At 43.0% G+C, this 16,043-nt stretch overlaps 1 protein-coding gene across 2 annotated transcripts in view; it reads right to left on the bottom strand.

The window, feature by feature from the left end:
• Positions 1 to 219: 219 nt before the first annotated feature.
• LOC110530656 (ephrin type-A receptor 3) overlaps positions 220 to 16,043 on the bottom strand; it is a 193,719-nt gene continuing 177,895 nt past the window's right edge. The window contains exons 16-19 of one of the 2 annotated variants that reach the window (XM_036986283.1): positions 5,217 to 5,366; positions 4,801 to 4,994; positions 4,503 to 4,643; positions 220 to 3,986 (exon numbers count right to left, since the gene is read on the bottom strand). In XM_036986283.1, the coding sequence (XP_036842178.1) occupies positions 3,887 to 3,986; positions 4,503 to 4,643; positions 4,801 to 4,994; positions 5,217 to 5,366 (585 nt within the window). In that variant the 3' untranslated portion in view covers positions 220 to 3,886. The remainder of the gene's footprint in view (positions 3,987 to 4,502; positions 4,644 to 4,800; positions 4,995 to 5,216; positions 5,367 to 16,043) is intronic. The other variant, XM_036986284.1, reaches the window with a different exon arrangement.

Genomic DNA, 16,043 nt, shown 5'->3' with positions numbered 1-16,043 from the left:
TGGATCTTCAGCTTTAAAGCTTCAGCTTTACATTTCTCCACAGTAAAGGTGACATGATCAGTCTTCCGTTATACCACCGAACCCTGGGGAACATATACAACTCAGGCATAGCCTGGTTCATACATGTGAGACTGTGACTGTTTGCACATATCAGTGTGTAGAGTGTAGTGTGGGTTGACATGCATGTGTGTGTGCGTGAAAGAAAAATAAGACTTCAGGTGAGAAATAAGAAATATTAGCCTGTTTATTACAGCGACATGAATGACTTTAGAATGCGTACACTCTGAACAAGCGCATATAAATCTACCATGATGAAACATGATGTGACCAAGGTCAGGAAGGAAGAGAGATCAGGGAGAGAGAGAGAGAACAATCTCACAAGTAATCAGTTTGGGAACATTTATAAAACCGGCCTAGCTTGGGGTAGAAGTCTCTCTTACTATTCCCATATCCTAACATCAACTGTTAGAGGCGAAACACAAACTGACATGGGAACAGTGTCTAGGGACAACTCCAAGTGAAAGGGTTCAGAGCCTGGCTGAGAATCAGGGGTTAGGGTTTATGGGTCAAAGTTTATGACCTCTGGTTGGGGATGGGCAAGCTTACCAAAGGAGGACAATGTCAAAATGTGTAAAGTACCAAAGTTATGAGTACTGACAGACTGGTAAACCTTCATCAGCCAACCACATATTTCCTAAATCTGAACGGAAGGAGGAAAAATGCTGCTGTCCTTTGTTGAACATTTTAACCGAATTGATGACAACACAAAAGGATGCTGGCAATTCAATCCATTTAACGGTAATGAAATACATCATCATCTGCTAGTACATCATTATCTGCTAGTACATCATCATCTGCTAGTACATCATCATCTGCTAGTACATCATCTTCTGCTAGTACATCGTTATCTGAGACCCCTCCGGGAAAGACAAAGGTTCATTTAGTTGTTGGATTTTTTCCTCTACATCATGTTGTGTGTTTGTGTCTGTGTGGGAGACATTGGAACCACGTGAAATAGCTTCTGGATATAAAGGTTCTCTGCTGTAAATTCACTACCTAGCTTACACAGTTAAACCCACAAGTATAATTATTGAACCAAAACAGAACAAATTATTCTCTAATGTACTTTTCATTACAGTCTCCAATAAACAGGTGGTAGACCTACCCTACCCCAATTCAATGTCTAATCCACATTGGTTCAACGTAATTCCGTTAAAATTACGTGGAAACAATGTGGATTCAACCGGTGTGTGCCCAGTGGGACAGCAGCAGTATAGAGTTTAGGAATAATAACAGAGGTGCTAAAAGTTGGGGTGTTTTCAGTTCGAAAAGCAGATGTTTTCTGTGACGTCACCTCGGGGAAAAAGATTAAAACTGTATACAGTAGTCATAACTCCATAGGGAGGGGGGGGACAGAAAAGAAAGGTAGCACAGTAAATAAGGCATCTAACTTTTATCATCCTCGGGTCGTCCACCCGAGGGAAAACTGCACCCCCTGTTACCGGTCAATCAGAGGCCGAACCTTAATACTCATGCTACGCAATGTACATTCCATAGATCAGGTCAACGAATCACACGCTGCCTCATCTCCTATGATCCTCCTTCAGAATAAAAGTATATAATCACCATGATTATCAACGTAATCATCATCATCATCACCATTATTGTGACAAACATTTTAGAGTTTCAATTCAACACTGTACATATTTTACATTATGGTACATTGGTATTTACTGTATGTTGCTGTGTTTGTAGTCCTGTCAGGTAGTAAAATAACACTGTTATCATGAACAGATACATACAGCGGTACAGTGCACAATGATGACAATTTTCAAACTAAACCGCTAACCAGGTTTTCAAGGATAACGCCACTCTTCCCTTCCCAAATCAAGGGGGATGTTGGTTTTGATATGCAGTAAATGTTGTTCTGTTGAGTACAGAACACTGATGTTTTTTACTTATCCAGGAAATTAGGTTAGCAGGGCTTGACTCATAGATTTGGAAGCAGTTGAAATCACTGAACAGAGGTGGTTAGCACAAACTGCCACTGAACCAATATTAATCACTGAACAGAGATGGTTAGCACAAACTATGATTGAACCCATATTAATCACTGAACAGAGATGGTTAGCACAAACTATGATTGAACCCATATTAATCACTGAACAGAGATGGTTAGCACAAACTATGATTGAACCCATATTAATCACTGAACAGAGATGGTTAGCACAAACTATGATTGAACCCATATTAATCACTGAACAGAGATGGTTAGCACAAACTGTGAATGAACCCATATTAATCACTGAACAGTGGTTAGCACAAACTGTGACTGAACCCATATTAATCACTGAACAGAGATAGTTAGCACAAACTGTGATTGAACCCATATTAGTCACTGAACAGAGGTGGTTAGCACAAACTGTGACTAAACCCATATTAGTCATTTAACAGAGGTGGTTAGCACAAACTGTGACTAAACCCATATTAGTCACTGAACAGAGATGGTTAGCACAAACTGTCAATGAACCCATATTAGTCACTGAACAGAGGTGGTTAGTACAAACAGTGACTGAACTCATATTAGTCACTGAACAGAGGTGGTTAGCACAAACTGTGACTAAACCCACATTAATCAGGGGTGAAATGAGGCAAAAACCACCACTCACCTCACTCAAGTCAAGTCTACCTCACAACCAATCCTGCTTGTCTGACATGGCCCAACATATCAGAGCAATACTAACTATACATGGAGAAACATCTGAGATACAGAGATACATTGCAAACAGTGTCAACTTCACAGATGATCTACTTTGCTCTTCTTCTGTCACAAAGGCAAACTCTAGCAGAAAATGTACTAACACTGTATTGAACTGCAGGTTTCTGACTAACTGCAACCTATTTTTTATTGTATTTTTTTATTTAACCTTTATTTAACCAGGTAGGCAAGCTGAGAACAAGTTCTCATTTACAATTGCGACCTGGCCAAGATAAAGCAAAGCAGTTCGACACATACAACGACACAGAGTTACACATGGGTAGCTGCTGTAGGCTGTACTAAATTAAATCTGGCAGGGCATCTCATTCAAGTGAACTGGGTGAGTCTGGAAGTCGTGGCTATGGAAGACCTACATGTATCTATCCCTGGCCAAACGCAACGGAAGTCTTCTGAGACCATGAATAGACATCTCCATCTCATATTTTCACATCTTTCTATTTCTCCCTCCTATCTCCCCCACACATCATGATTGGTCCTATAGTGTTGTGGGGAGGGGCTTAGAGAAAGAGGAGAGGCCTGACAACACATGCACCAGGAAGGAAAAGCACACCTGCGTTGCCTGGCGATAACAACTTTACTTTCTAGACTGGCGGACTCACACACACCTCTTGTAAACGCTTATCTATACATATACAATATTGATCATGTGAATTATGTGGAAAATTAACAAAGCTAATCAAAAAATGAAAAAAGAAACAACCATAAAAACAACTGTACACGAAACTTCACAGACAATGTTGAGAATTATAATCAAATTTTTATTTTTTGTTATTTTTTAGCTTTGTTATTGTTGTTGTTGATATGGACAAAGACGTCTTGGTTGTAGCCTGGTATCTTAGGTTGCTGGGTTGCTAGGCCTCTGAAGGCGTGGACCGAAGCTGGAAGTGCCTACGCTATCAAAACATCCAGGACAGGTGGAATGATGAAACTACAAAGAGGAAATAAAGGAGCTAAGCGTAAATTACAGCTCCATCTCAGTGTCTTTGTATGGGGAAACCCAACCCAGAATGTCCATGTTGGCTCAATCTGAGTGTGTCTCAATGGGTAAACTCAGAGAAGAGCATCCATTTTGGCTTTCCCTCCCAGTGTGTCTCTATAGGGAAACTGTTATACTTGGACGTGGGTCCCCTGAGACTGAAGGATCTGGACACTGGAGATGATCTTCTTCTGGTGACCCGCCAAGGTCACATCCATCTTAACGAGCTCACTAGAAGAGAGGACAGAGGAAGACGGGAGTTTACAAAATGACAAAATTGACAACAGACTCCTCTTTTCTCCAGCTCTGCCTACTCCTACTCTCTTTTCTCCAGCCCTAACCTCAGCCCCAGGCCAGCTCTGCCTACTCCTACTCTCTTTTCTCCAGCCCTAACCTCAGCCCCAGGCCAGCTCTGCCTACTCCTACTCTCTTTTCTCCAGCCCTAACCTCAGCCCCAGGCCAGCTCTGCCTACTCCTACTCTCTTTTCTCCAGCCCTAACCTCAGCCCCAGGCCAGCTCTGCCTACTCCTACTCTCTTTTCTCCAGCCCTAACCTCAGCCCCAGACCAGCTCTGCCTACTCCTACTCTCTTTTCTCCAGCCCTAACCTCAGCCCCAGGCCAGCTCTGCCTACTCCTACTCTCTTTTCTCCAGCCCTAACCTCAGCCCCAGGCCAGCTCTGCCTACTCCTACTCTCTTTTCTCCAGCCCTAACCTCAGCCCCAGGCCAGCTCTGCCCATGTATCTCACCTGATGCTGATGTAGAGGACAGAGTCCAGGGTGACGTATCCAGCACTGGTGAAGTTCCCCTTGTACTGTCCCATCTTGATGGCATCCAGCCACTCCTCCATCGTACTCACACTGAACTCTGGAGTGGTCGGGTCTTCCCTGCTGAGCAAACAGGAGAGAATATACACATTCATTAAATAAGACAGTCCAGATACGGTGCTAGTTCTAATAGTTTATTATGGATCTGACAGTATGTGCTTGAAGACTGGGTCTACAGTGGTTCTGATTGTGCCTGTGGTTTTGGCCCATTGTAACTCACCATAATGAGCTGTTGGCCAGCTCTCGGAGGCTGGCTGGGTCTCTGATCAGCTTATCCAGGGTGGTGACGATCTGGCCAAACTTAGGCCGTTCGCTGCGGCCCTTCTCCCAACATTCCAACATCAGCTGGTGGAGGACCACAGGACAGTCCATAGGGGCCGGAAGACGGTAACCCTCATCTATCGCTTTGATCACCTAGTGGGGAAGAAATAAAAAATAGAGTAGGATTAGATGGTCCTTAGTCAATCACAGTAATCACCTACCGAGTATGGGAGATAAAGCCAACTGAGTCCACCGAGCTTCTACGCCAAACCAACCCACAATTGACAAGAACAGCCATCAAGACAAATCATTGATGAATAATTACCATATCAGCTATACACCGATACTGTGCTTTATTATAATGAAACTACTCACATCCTGGTTGGACATCTCCCAGTAGGGTCTCTCTCCGTATGAGACCACCTCCCACATGACGATGCCGTAGCTCCACACATCACTGGCTGATGTGAACTTCCTGTAGGCAATAGCCTCTGGAGACGTCCATCGGATGGGGATCTTCCCTCCCTGGAAGGGTTAATAAGATGATCATAAAGGGTTAATAACACATTTAGAAAGGGTTAATAAAACATTGCTGAATGGCTGATACAATATTTTTTTTAAACAACTAGAATTCATTCATTTCTACTTTGGCAAATGATTGAATTGAGTTGAAAGAGAGAGAACAATGCACATTGTGGAGGCGTAGGTAGGAAAGCTCAAAGAACTTCATGGAAACACACAACAGAGTAGTCATACGGTTCTACCTCATACTTTTTATTGATTAAAACCCTCAAACACAGAGCATCTCTTTCTATTCACACACCAACAGAGGGAGCGCAGTAGTGCTTTGACTTCCTTCCTCCATCTCTCCCTTTTCACTCATCTTTCACAAGCCCTTTTTTACTTTGTTGTTCACAGGGAAAATAAAGATAAAAGAAGTGTATATGAAGAGTTTATTTCCAAAGCTATATCCGGCAATTTTTCACATTCGTGTTTTTTCACGAGAAATGATTGCTTATGGGTACCTTCATGTATGTGTAAAATATTAGAGTTCTCAGATTTTTTATTAATACATTTTAGCTGTGTATTAAAACGTTTTTGTTGTTGCTGAATGCATATATATACATTGTAGCTGGAATGTAATGTTCGTATTCTGTACATTTGACTGTGATATGTGGTTGTCTCAACAAGCTATTTTAAGATTAATACATTAACTGTAAGTTGCTCTGGATAAGAGAATCTACAGTACCAGTCAAAAGTTTGGACAAACCTACTCATTCAAAGGTTTTCCATTATTTTTAATATTTTCTACATTGTAGAATAATAGTGGAGACATCAACACTATGAAATTACACATGGAATCACATAGCAATCAAAAAAGTGTTAAACAAATCAAAATAAATGTTATATTCTTCAAAGTAGCCACCCTTTGCGTTGATGACAGCTTTGTACACCTTAGCATTCTCTCAACCAGTTTCATGAGTAATGATTTTCCAACAGTCTTGAAGGAGTTCCCACATATGTTGAGCACTTGTTGGCTGCTTTTCCTTCACTCTGCGGTCCAACTCATCCCAAACCATCTCAAATGGGTTGAGGTCAGGTGATTGTGGAGGCCAGATCATCTGATGCAGCACTCCATCACTCTCCTTCTGGGTCAAATTATCCCTTACACAGCCTGGAGGTGGGTTTTGGGTCATTTTCCTGTTGAAAATCAAATGATAGTCCCAATAAGCGCAAACAAGATGGGATGGTGTATCGCTACAGAATTCTGTGGTAACCATGCTGATTAAGTGTGCCTTGAATTCTAAATAAATCACAGGCTGTGTCACCAGCAAAGCACCCCCTCACTATCACTCCTCCTCCTCCTCCATGCTTCACGATGGGAACCACACTTGAGGAAATAATCCGTTCACCTACTCTGCATCTCACAAAGACACGGTGGTTGGAACCAAAAATCTAAAATTTGGACTCATCAGACCAAAGGACAGATTGCCACCAGTCTAATGTCCATTTCACGTGTTTCTTGGGTCAAGCAAGTCTCTTCTTCTTATTTGTGTCCTTTAGTAGTGATTTATTTGCAGCAATTCAACCATGAAGGCCTGATTAACGCAGTCTCCTTTAACAGCCGATGTTTGAATGTGTCTGTTACTTGAACACTGTGAAGCATTTATTTGGGCTGCAATCTGAGGTGAAGTTAACTCTAATGAACTTATCTTCTGCAGCTGAGGTTACTCTGGGTCTTCCTTCCCTGTGGCGGTTCTCATGAGAGCCAGTTTCATCATAGCGCTTGCAACTGCACTGAAATTTTCAGAATTGACTGACCTTCTTGTCTTAAAGTAATGATGGACTGTCGTTTATTTTTGCTTATTTGAGCTGTTCTTGCCATAATATAGACTTGGCATTTTACCAAATGGGGCCAAATCTTCCGTATGCCTCCTCTACCTTGTCACATCACAACTGATTGGCTCAAAGGCATTAAGGAGGAAAGAAATTCCACAAATTAACTTTTAACAAGGCACACCCATTAATTGAAATAAATTCCAGGTGACCAGTTTATGAAGCTGGTTGAGAATGCCAAAAGTGTTCAAAGCTGTCATCAAGGCAAAGGTTGGCAACTTTGACGAATCTCAAATATAAAATATATTTGATTTGTTCAACACTTTTTTGGTTACTACATGATTCCATATGTGTTATTCCATAGTTTTGATGTCTTCACTAGTGTTCTACAATGTAGAAAATAGTACAAAATAAAGAAAAACCCTTTAATGAGTAGGTGTGTCCAAACTGTTGACTGGTACTGTCTAACGTTTAGCAAAAATAAGTAACTACTTGTCTCTCTAAAATGAAACCATCAAGTGATGAAACCAAGTCTGTCATTGAATAACCTCATGCCATGAATAGATAGTGAAAAAGCAAACCACTCTGTTTAATCAATAAAAGCTAATTTACCAAAATTTCAGAATATTTTAAGAAACTCTTCATATGGAGTAGTTTCAGCAGAAAACAGGCTTTTAAACGGCATTGGGGACTGTGTATAAGAACGACACAGAAGACAGTATTAGGATGCCTGTTTGACTCCCTATGCAGATCACACCAGTATTTTAACATTCTACTACTGCACTCCTATAGTCCCAGCTCTCTAGTCAAAGTCAAATGAAAGAGACAAAGTGAGTAGTCTCTATCCACAGTACATCTCTCCCTCTCTCCTCTTCATCTCGCTCCACGTTTACTCTCTCTCTTGCTTTCTCTCTAACTCTATCCCTCACTCACTTCCCCCCTCTCTCTCTAATTTTCTCTCATCTCTCTCTTTCTCCCTCCCTACTCTCTCTCTCTTTCAATTCAATTCAAATGGGCTTTATTGGTATTGGAAACGTGTTTACATTGCCAAAGCAAGTAAAATAAACAACGAACAAAAGTGAGAAGACTCAAAACATCATCAACAAAAAAACTATAAAAAATTTAAAGTAAACATTGCACTCCCAAAGGTTTGAAAATAATAAAGACATTTCAAGGGTTATATTATAAACTATATTATCAGCTATGTTTTAGCAAGGTGCAAATAGTTGTAGTACAAATAGTAGGTAAAGATAAATAAAAACATAAATATTGGTGGTATTTACATGTTGTTTGTGCTGCAGTGGTTCACCTTTTCTCATAGCAACAGGTCAAACAGTGCATTTGGAAAGTATTCAGACCCCTTGACTTTTTACAAATTTTATTACATTACAGCTTTATTCTCAAATTGATTCAATTGTTTTTTCCCCTCATCAATCTACACACAACACCTCATAATGAAAAAGCAAAAACAGAATTTTAGACATTTTTGCACATGAAATATGATATCAACATTCAGTATTCAGACCCTTTACTCATTACTTTGTAGAAGCCCCTTTGGCAGTGATTACAGCCTAATGTCTTCTTGAGAATGATGCTACAAGCTTGGCACACCAGTATTTGGGAATTTTATCCCATTCTCCTCTGCAGATCCTCTCAAGCTCTGTCAGGTTGGATGAGGAGTGTCGTTGCACAGCTATTTTCAGGTCTCTCCAGAGATCTTAGATCGGGTTCAAGTCCTGGATGGGCAACTCAAAGACATTCAGAGATTTGTCCCGAAGCCACTCCTGCGTTTTCTTGGCTGTGTGCTTAAGGTCGTTGTCCTGTTGGAAGGTGAACCTTCGCACCATTCTGAGGTCCTGAGTTCTCTGGAGCAAGTTTTCTTTAAGGATCTTTCTGTACTTTGCTTTGTTCATCTTTCCCTCGATCCTGACTAGTCTCCCAGTCCCTTTCGCTGAAAAACATCTCCACAGCATGATGCTACCACCACCATGCTTCACCGTAAGGATGGTGCCAGTTTTCATCCAGACATGACGCATGGCATTCAGGCCAAGGAGTTCAAACTTGGTTTCATCAGACCAGAGAATCTTGTTGTTCATGGTCTGAGAGTCCTTTAGGTGCCTTTTAGCAAAGTCCAGGTGTGTTGTCATATGCCTTTTACTGAGGAGTGGCTTCCATCTGGAAACCAAGTTTGGTGGAGTGCTACAGAGATGGTTGCTCAGTTTGGCCGGGCGGCCAGCTCTAGGAAGAGTCTTTGTGATTCAAAACTTTTTCCATTTATGAATGATGGAGGTCACTGTGATCTTGGAGACCTTCAATGTTGCAGACATGTTTGGTACCCGTCCACAGATCTGTGCCTCGACACAATCCTCTCTCGGAGCTCTATGGACAATTCCTTCGACCTCATGGCTTGGTTTTTGCTCTGACATGCACTGTCATCTGTAGGACCTTATATAGACAGGTGTGTGCCTTTCCAAATCATGTCCATTAATTTAATTTACCACAGGTGGACTCCAATCAAGTTGTAGAAACATCTCAAGGATGATCAATGGAAACAGGATGCACCTCAGCTCAATTTTCTTTGGCATTATGGGGTATTGTGTGAAGATTGATGAGGGAAAAAATTATTTTAATACATTTTAGAATAAGGCTGTAATGTAATAAAATGTGGAAAAAGTCAAGGGATCCGAATGCACTGTACATCTTGCTGCTGTACACTGCGGTATTTCGCCTAACACATATGGGAGTTTAGCAATGTTTGATTTGTTTTCCAATTCTGTGTGGGTCTCTCTCTAACTCCTTCCCTCCCTTCTCTCTCGCTCGATCTCTTCCTCTTGCTTCACTCTTACTCTCCATCTCTCTCCTACTAAACCTCCCTCTCCTCTCCTCCCTCTCCAGGGTGATCTATGCTAATGCCCCATTAAAGAAACATCTCTAACACTTCCCTGTGAATACCGATGGAGAAGAGTCTTTGTGTGAGCATATCATATGAGGCACCATGCAGTGCAGCGCTGCTTATTACGCCATTTACAGCCTGTGTATAATGCTCAGTGAATGGGGTTACACATATGATGAGTTATAAGGCTATGTCTATGTTGTATGTTATAATATAGTGCATTATTTATAGCATGTAAAATGTTCTCAGTGGCTACTAGCTTCTCAACGGCTACTAGCTAGCTTTCTATCTTTCCCCATTACAGCACAGTGATGATGAGATGTCTTCATATTTGCTGCTGGCTTTTTTTGAAACATTTTTAATTCCACAACCTTTTAATTCCACTCTCTCCTTGTTACTTTTTAATTCACATTTTCATATTTGGACAGGTTCCTCCACTCTCTTCTCGTTAGTTTTTAATTCCCATGTTCGTATTTGGACAGGTTCATCCTCTCTCCTCTTCTTCAAATCGTTGAGGTCCTATAGGGCAGGAGTTTGACAGCTCCAACAAACTACTTTATTCCTCTACACTAACCCTGAGCCAGATTCACATTAATCCCACCACTCATTATGTCTCGTTAAGCCTAATAACTTATTAGAATAATTAGGGCTTGTTAGGAGCAACCTTGAAACCAGCAGGTCTTTTAGCACCTGGAGTGGAGAGTGCTGGGTAGTTAGGAAGATACATATGTCCAATTCCAACCTCTAACCCTTTGCCCGCTATGCATTTTTGTAGATCTGAACGGATTATACCTAACCAGTACTTTTATATCTTCTGGAATTGCCAAGGGGGTAAAGGGGTTGATCTGGCATTGGGCATTAGAACGAGCTCTCTCTATTCATCTCCAGGGGGTAAAGGGGTTGATCTGGCATTGGGCATTAGAACGAGCTCTCTCTATTCATCTCCAGGGGGTAAAGGGATTGATCTGGCATTGGGCATTAGAACGAGCTCTCTCTATTCATCTCCAGGGGGTAAAGGGGTTGATCTGGCATTGGGCATTAGAACGAGCTCTCTCTATTCATCTCCAGGGGGTAAAGGGGTTGATCTGGCATTGGGCATTAGAACGAACTCTCTCTATTCATCTCCAGGGGGTAAAGGGGTTGATCTGGCATTGGGCATTAGAACGAGCTCTCTCTATTCATCTCCAGGGGGTAAAGGGGTTGATCTGGCATTGGGCATTAGAACGAGCTCTCTCTATTCATCTCCTGGGGGTAAAGGAAGGGACAATGGACTAAACTGGTGAGAGGAGCGAGGGGTGAAGGGACAAGAGAGAGAGGTAAGACAATAAAAGCTTTTTCTTTGCGAAACCTGCAATTATCCCAGTAGGAAGACAAGGGGCACTGTCCTTTTCAGCAGAATGTTGGGGGGGGGGGGGGGGGGGGGGGGTAGCGGAACCCCTAGCCATAAGAAGTTTAAGCACAGATCAGATACAACAGCCGACATGAGACAAGACAAAGCTAGCCAGTTTTAGAATATTACGTTGCAGAACAGCTGACTGAAGACCGGCCATTCAGATCAAATAGTGTATTCCCTGATGAAGGCCTTGCAGCCGAAAGGCGTCAGAGTTTTTAAACTTTGTTTCCATTGAACATGCAATACAAATAAAGGCATTTTAATCAATGGTCTTCCTTTCTTTTTGAAGACGAGATGCGCAGTTGAGATTAAGGACCCTGGGACTATACACCTCCCTCTGCAACTGGATCCTGGACTTCTTGATGGCCCGCCCCCAGGTGGTAACGGTAGGTAACAACACATCTGCCACGCTGATCCTCAACACGGGGGTCCCTCAGGGGTGCGTGCTCAGTCCCTCCTGTAATCCCTGTTCACTCATTACTGCATGGCCAGGCACGACTCCAACACCATCATTAAGTTTGCAGACGACACAACAGTGGTAGGTAGGCCTGAACACCGACAACAATGAGACAGCCTATAGGGAGGAGGTCAGAGACCTGACTGTGTGGTGCCAGGACAACAACCTCTCCCTCAATGTGATCAAGACAAAAGAGATGATTGTGGACTACAGGAAAAAGAGGACCGAGCACTCCCCCATTCTCATCGACGGGGCTGCAGTGGAGCAGGTTAAGAGCTTCAGCTTCAAACTCCAGCAACCCTAGTCATAGACTGTTCACTCTGAAACCGCAGGGCAAGGGCTAACTTAGCGCCAAGTCTAGGTTAAAAAAGCTTCTTACCCCCAAACAACTTCTACCCCCAAGCCATTAGACTCCTGAAGAGCTAACCAATTGGCTACCCAGAGTATTTACACTGCTGCTACTCTCTGTTTATTATCTATGCAGAGCCACTTTACCTCTACCTACATGTATATATTACCTAAACTAACCGGTGTACGGGTACCACCTGTATATAGTCTCCACATTGACTCTGTACCGGTACCACCTGTATATAGCCTCCACATTGACTCTGTACCGGTACCACCTGTATATAGCCTCCATATTGACTCTGTACCGGTACCACCTGTATATAGTCTCCATATTGACTCTGTACCGGTACCACCTGTATATAGCCTCCATATTGACTCTGTACCAGTACTCCCTGTATATAGCCTCCATATTGACTCTGTACCAGTACTCCCTGTATATAGCCTCCATATTGACTCTGTACCAGTACTCCCTGTATATAGCCTCCATATTGACTCTGTACCGGTACCACCTGTATATAGCCTCCATATTGACTCTGTACCGGTACCACCTGTATATAGCCTCCATATTGACTCTGTACCGGTACCACCTGTATATAGCCTCCACATTGACTCTGTACCGGTACCACCTGTATATAGCCTCCATATTGACTCTGTACCGGTACCACCTGTATATAGCCTCCATATTGACTCTGTACCGGTACCACCTGTATATAGCCTCCATATTGACTCTGTACCGGTACCACCTGTATAAAGCCTCCACATTGACTCTGTACCGGTACCACCTGTATATAGCCTCCATATTGACTCTGTACCGGTACCACCTGTATATAGCCTCCATATTGACTCTGTACCGGTACCACCTGTATATAGCCTCCACATTGACTCTGTACCGGTACCACCTGTATATAGCCTCCACATTGACTCTGTACCGGTACCACCTGTATATAGCCTCCACATTGACTCTGTACCGGTACCACCTGTATATAGCCTCCACATTGACTCTGTACCGGTACCCCCTGTATATAGCCTCCACATTGACTCTGTACCGGTACCCCTTGTATATAGCCTCCACATTGACTCTGTACCGGTACCACCTGTATATAGCCTCCATATTGACTCTGTACCGGTACCACCTGTATATAGCCTCCATATTGACTCTGTACCGGTACCACCTGTATATAGCCTCCATATTGACTCTGTACCGGTACCACCTGTATATAGCCTCCATATTGACTCTGTACCGGTACCACCTGTATATAGCCTCCACATTGACTCTGTACCGGTACCACCTGTATATAGCCTCCACATTGACTCTGTACCGGTACCCCCTGTATATAGCCTCCACATTGACTCTGTACCGGTACCACCTGTATATAGCCTCCATATTGACTCTGTACCGGTACCACCTGTATATAGCCTCCATATTGACTCTGTACCGGTACCACCTGTATATAGCCTCCATATTGACTCTGTACCGGTACCACCTGTATATAGCCTCCATATTGACTCTGTACCGGTACCACCTGTATATAGCCTCCACATTGACTCTGTACCGGTACCACCTGTATATAGCCTCCACATTGACTCTGTACCGGTACCCCCTGTATATAGCCTCCACATTGACTCTGTACCGGTACCCTCTGTATATAGCCTCCACATTGACTCTGTACCGGTACCACCTGTATATAGCCTCCACATTGACTCTGTACCGGTACCCCCTGTATATAGCCTCCACATTGACTCTGTACCGGCACCACCTGTATATAGCCTCCATATTGACTCTGTATCGGTACCACCTGTATATAGCCTCCATATTGACTCTGTATCGGTACCACCTGTATATAGCCTCCATATTGACTCTGTACCGGTACCACCTGTATATAGCCTCCATATTGACTCTGTACCGGTACTCCCTGTATATAGCCTCCATATTGACTCTGTACCGGTACTCCCTGTATATAGCCTCCATATTGACTCTGTATCGGTACCACCTGTATATAGCCTCCATATTGACTCTGTACCGGTACCACCTGTATATAGCCTCCATATTGACTCTGTACCGGTACTCCCTGTATATAGCCTCCATATTGACTCTGTACCGGTACTCCCTGTATATAGCCTCCATATTGACTCTGTATCGGTACCACCTGTATATAGCCTCCATATTGACTCTGTACCGGTACTCCCTGTATATAGCCTCCATATTGACTCTGTACCGGTACTCCCTGTATATAGCCTCCATATTGACTCTGTATCGGTACCACCTGTATATAGCCTCCATATTGACTCTGTACCGGTACCACCTGTATAAAGCCTCGCTGCTGTTATTTTACTGCTGCTCTTTTATTATTATTATTATTATTATTTTAAACCTGCATTGTTGATTAAGGCCTTGTAAGTAAGCATTTCACTGTCAGGTGTTCTATTCGGAGCATGTGACAAATCACAGTAACTTTACAATGAAGTGATGAAACTTTGAAACAAAGTTGGCACTTGTAGCAAGGTGTTTTAGCAAACAAGAGTCATGAAATACATGGACCAGAAATAGGCCTCACTTTGACTTGTCTGATAAATATCAGCAAGCTATGCTAGGTAGCTGCAGCATAAAAGCTTTCATATTGGCGAAACGGATCCGTCTCATCTCAATTTAGGCTAACAGGGACTGACAGGCTGTTTCACGCGTGATTTGTCATTCTACCCCTCTCTCTCTTTCTCTCACAAAAAAAGAAGGGAATAAAGGGGAAATTTGGAGGGAAGGGGTAAGGGGGAAAGAGGAAAGGAAAGAGAGTTGAGAAGGAGAAAGGCTAGGGAGTGAGGAAAGGAGAGAGAGGTAAGAATGAGAGACTAGGAAGTGAGGAAAGGAGCGAGAGGTGAGAAGGAGAAAGGCTAGGGAGTGAGGAAAGGAGACAGAGGTGAGAAGGAGAAAGGCTAGGGAGTGAGGAAATGAGAGAGAGGTGAGAATGAGAAAGGCTAGGGAGTGAGGAAAGGAGCGAGAGGTGAGAAGGAGAAAGGCTAGGGAGTGAGGAAAGGAGAGAGAGGTGAGAAGGAGAAAGGCTAGGGAGTGAGGAAATGAGAGAGAGGTGAGAATGAGAAAGGCTAGGGAGTGAGGAAATGAGAGAGAGATGTGAGAAGGAGAAAGGCTAGGAAGTTAGAAAAGAGGGATGAGGGTTGAGGTGGATGAGAGAGGTAAGAGAGGAAATACCAACATACCACAGTATGGGTGGACAGGGGCACTGATATGGACTAACAAGCTCTCTCCTTCTCTTCCTCACTAACATACAGAAGGCTACAACTTTAATACAAATATTTACTGTCTAAGCAAATTCCAATTGTACCATCATGTATGAGCCTTTCAAAAACAAGGATTTAAATGTAATAATCCTTCGCATAACACATTCTTGGGTTCTCTTACCCGTGTAGTATAAGGGTGTGTGTCTGTCTTACCTGTGTGGTAAAAGGGTGTGTGTCTGTCTTACTCATGTGGTATAATGGTGTGTGTCTGTCTTACCCGTGTGGTATAATGGTGTGTGTCTGTCTTACCCATGTGGTATAATGGTGTTTGTCTGTCTTACCCGTGTGGTATAAGGGTGTGTGTCTGTCTTACCCGTGTGGTATAATGGTGTGTGCCTGTCTTACCCATGTGGTATAATGGTGTGTGTCTGTCTTACCCGTGTGGTATAATGGTGTGTGTCTGTCTTACCCGTGTGGTATAAGGGTGTGTGTCTGTCTTACCCATGTGGTATAAGGGTGTGTGTCTGTCTTACCTGTGTGGTA

The sequence above is a fragment of the Oncorhynchus mykiss genome, chromosome 8 (genome assembly GCF_013265735.2).
Source record: "Oncorhynchus mykiss isolate Arlee chromosome 8, USDA_OmykA_1.1, whole genome shotgun sequence".
Taxonomy (NCBI): Eukaryota; Metazoa; Chordata; class Actinopteri; order Salmoniformes; family Salmonidae; genus Oncorhynchus; species Oncorhynchus mykiss.
The sequence above is the reverse complement of the archived record's forward strand: the minus strand, read 5'-3'. Positions and strand labels throughout refer to the sequence as shown.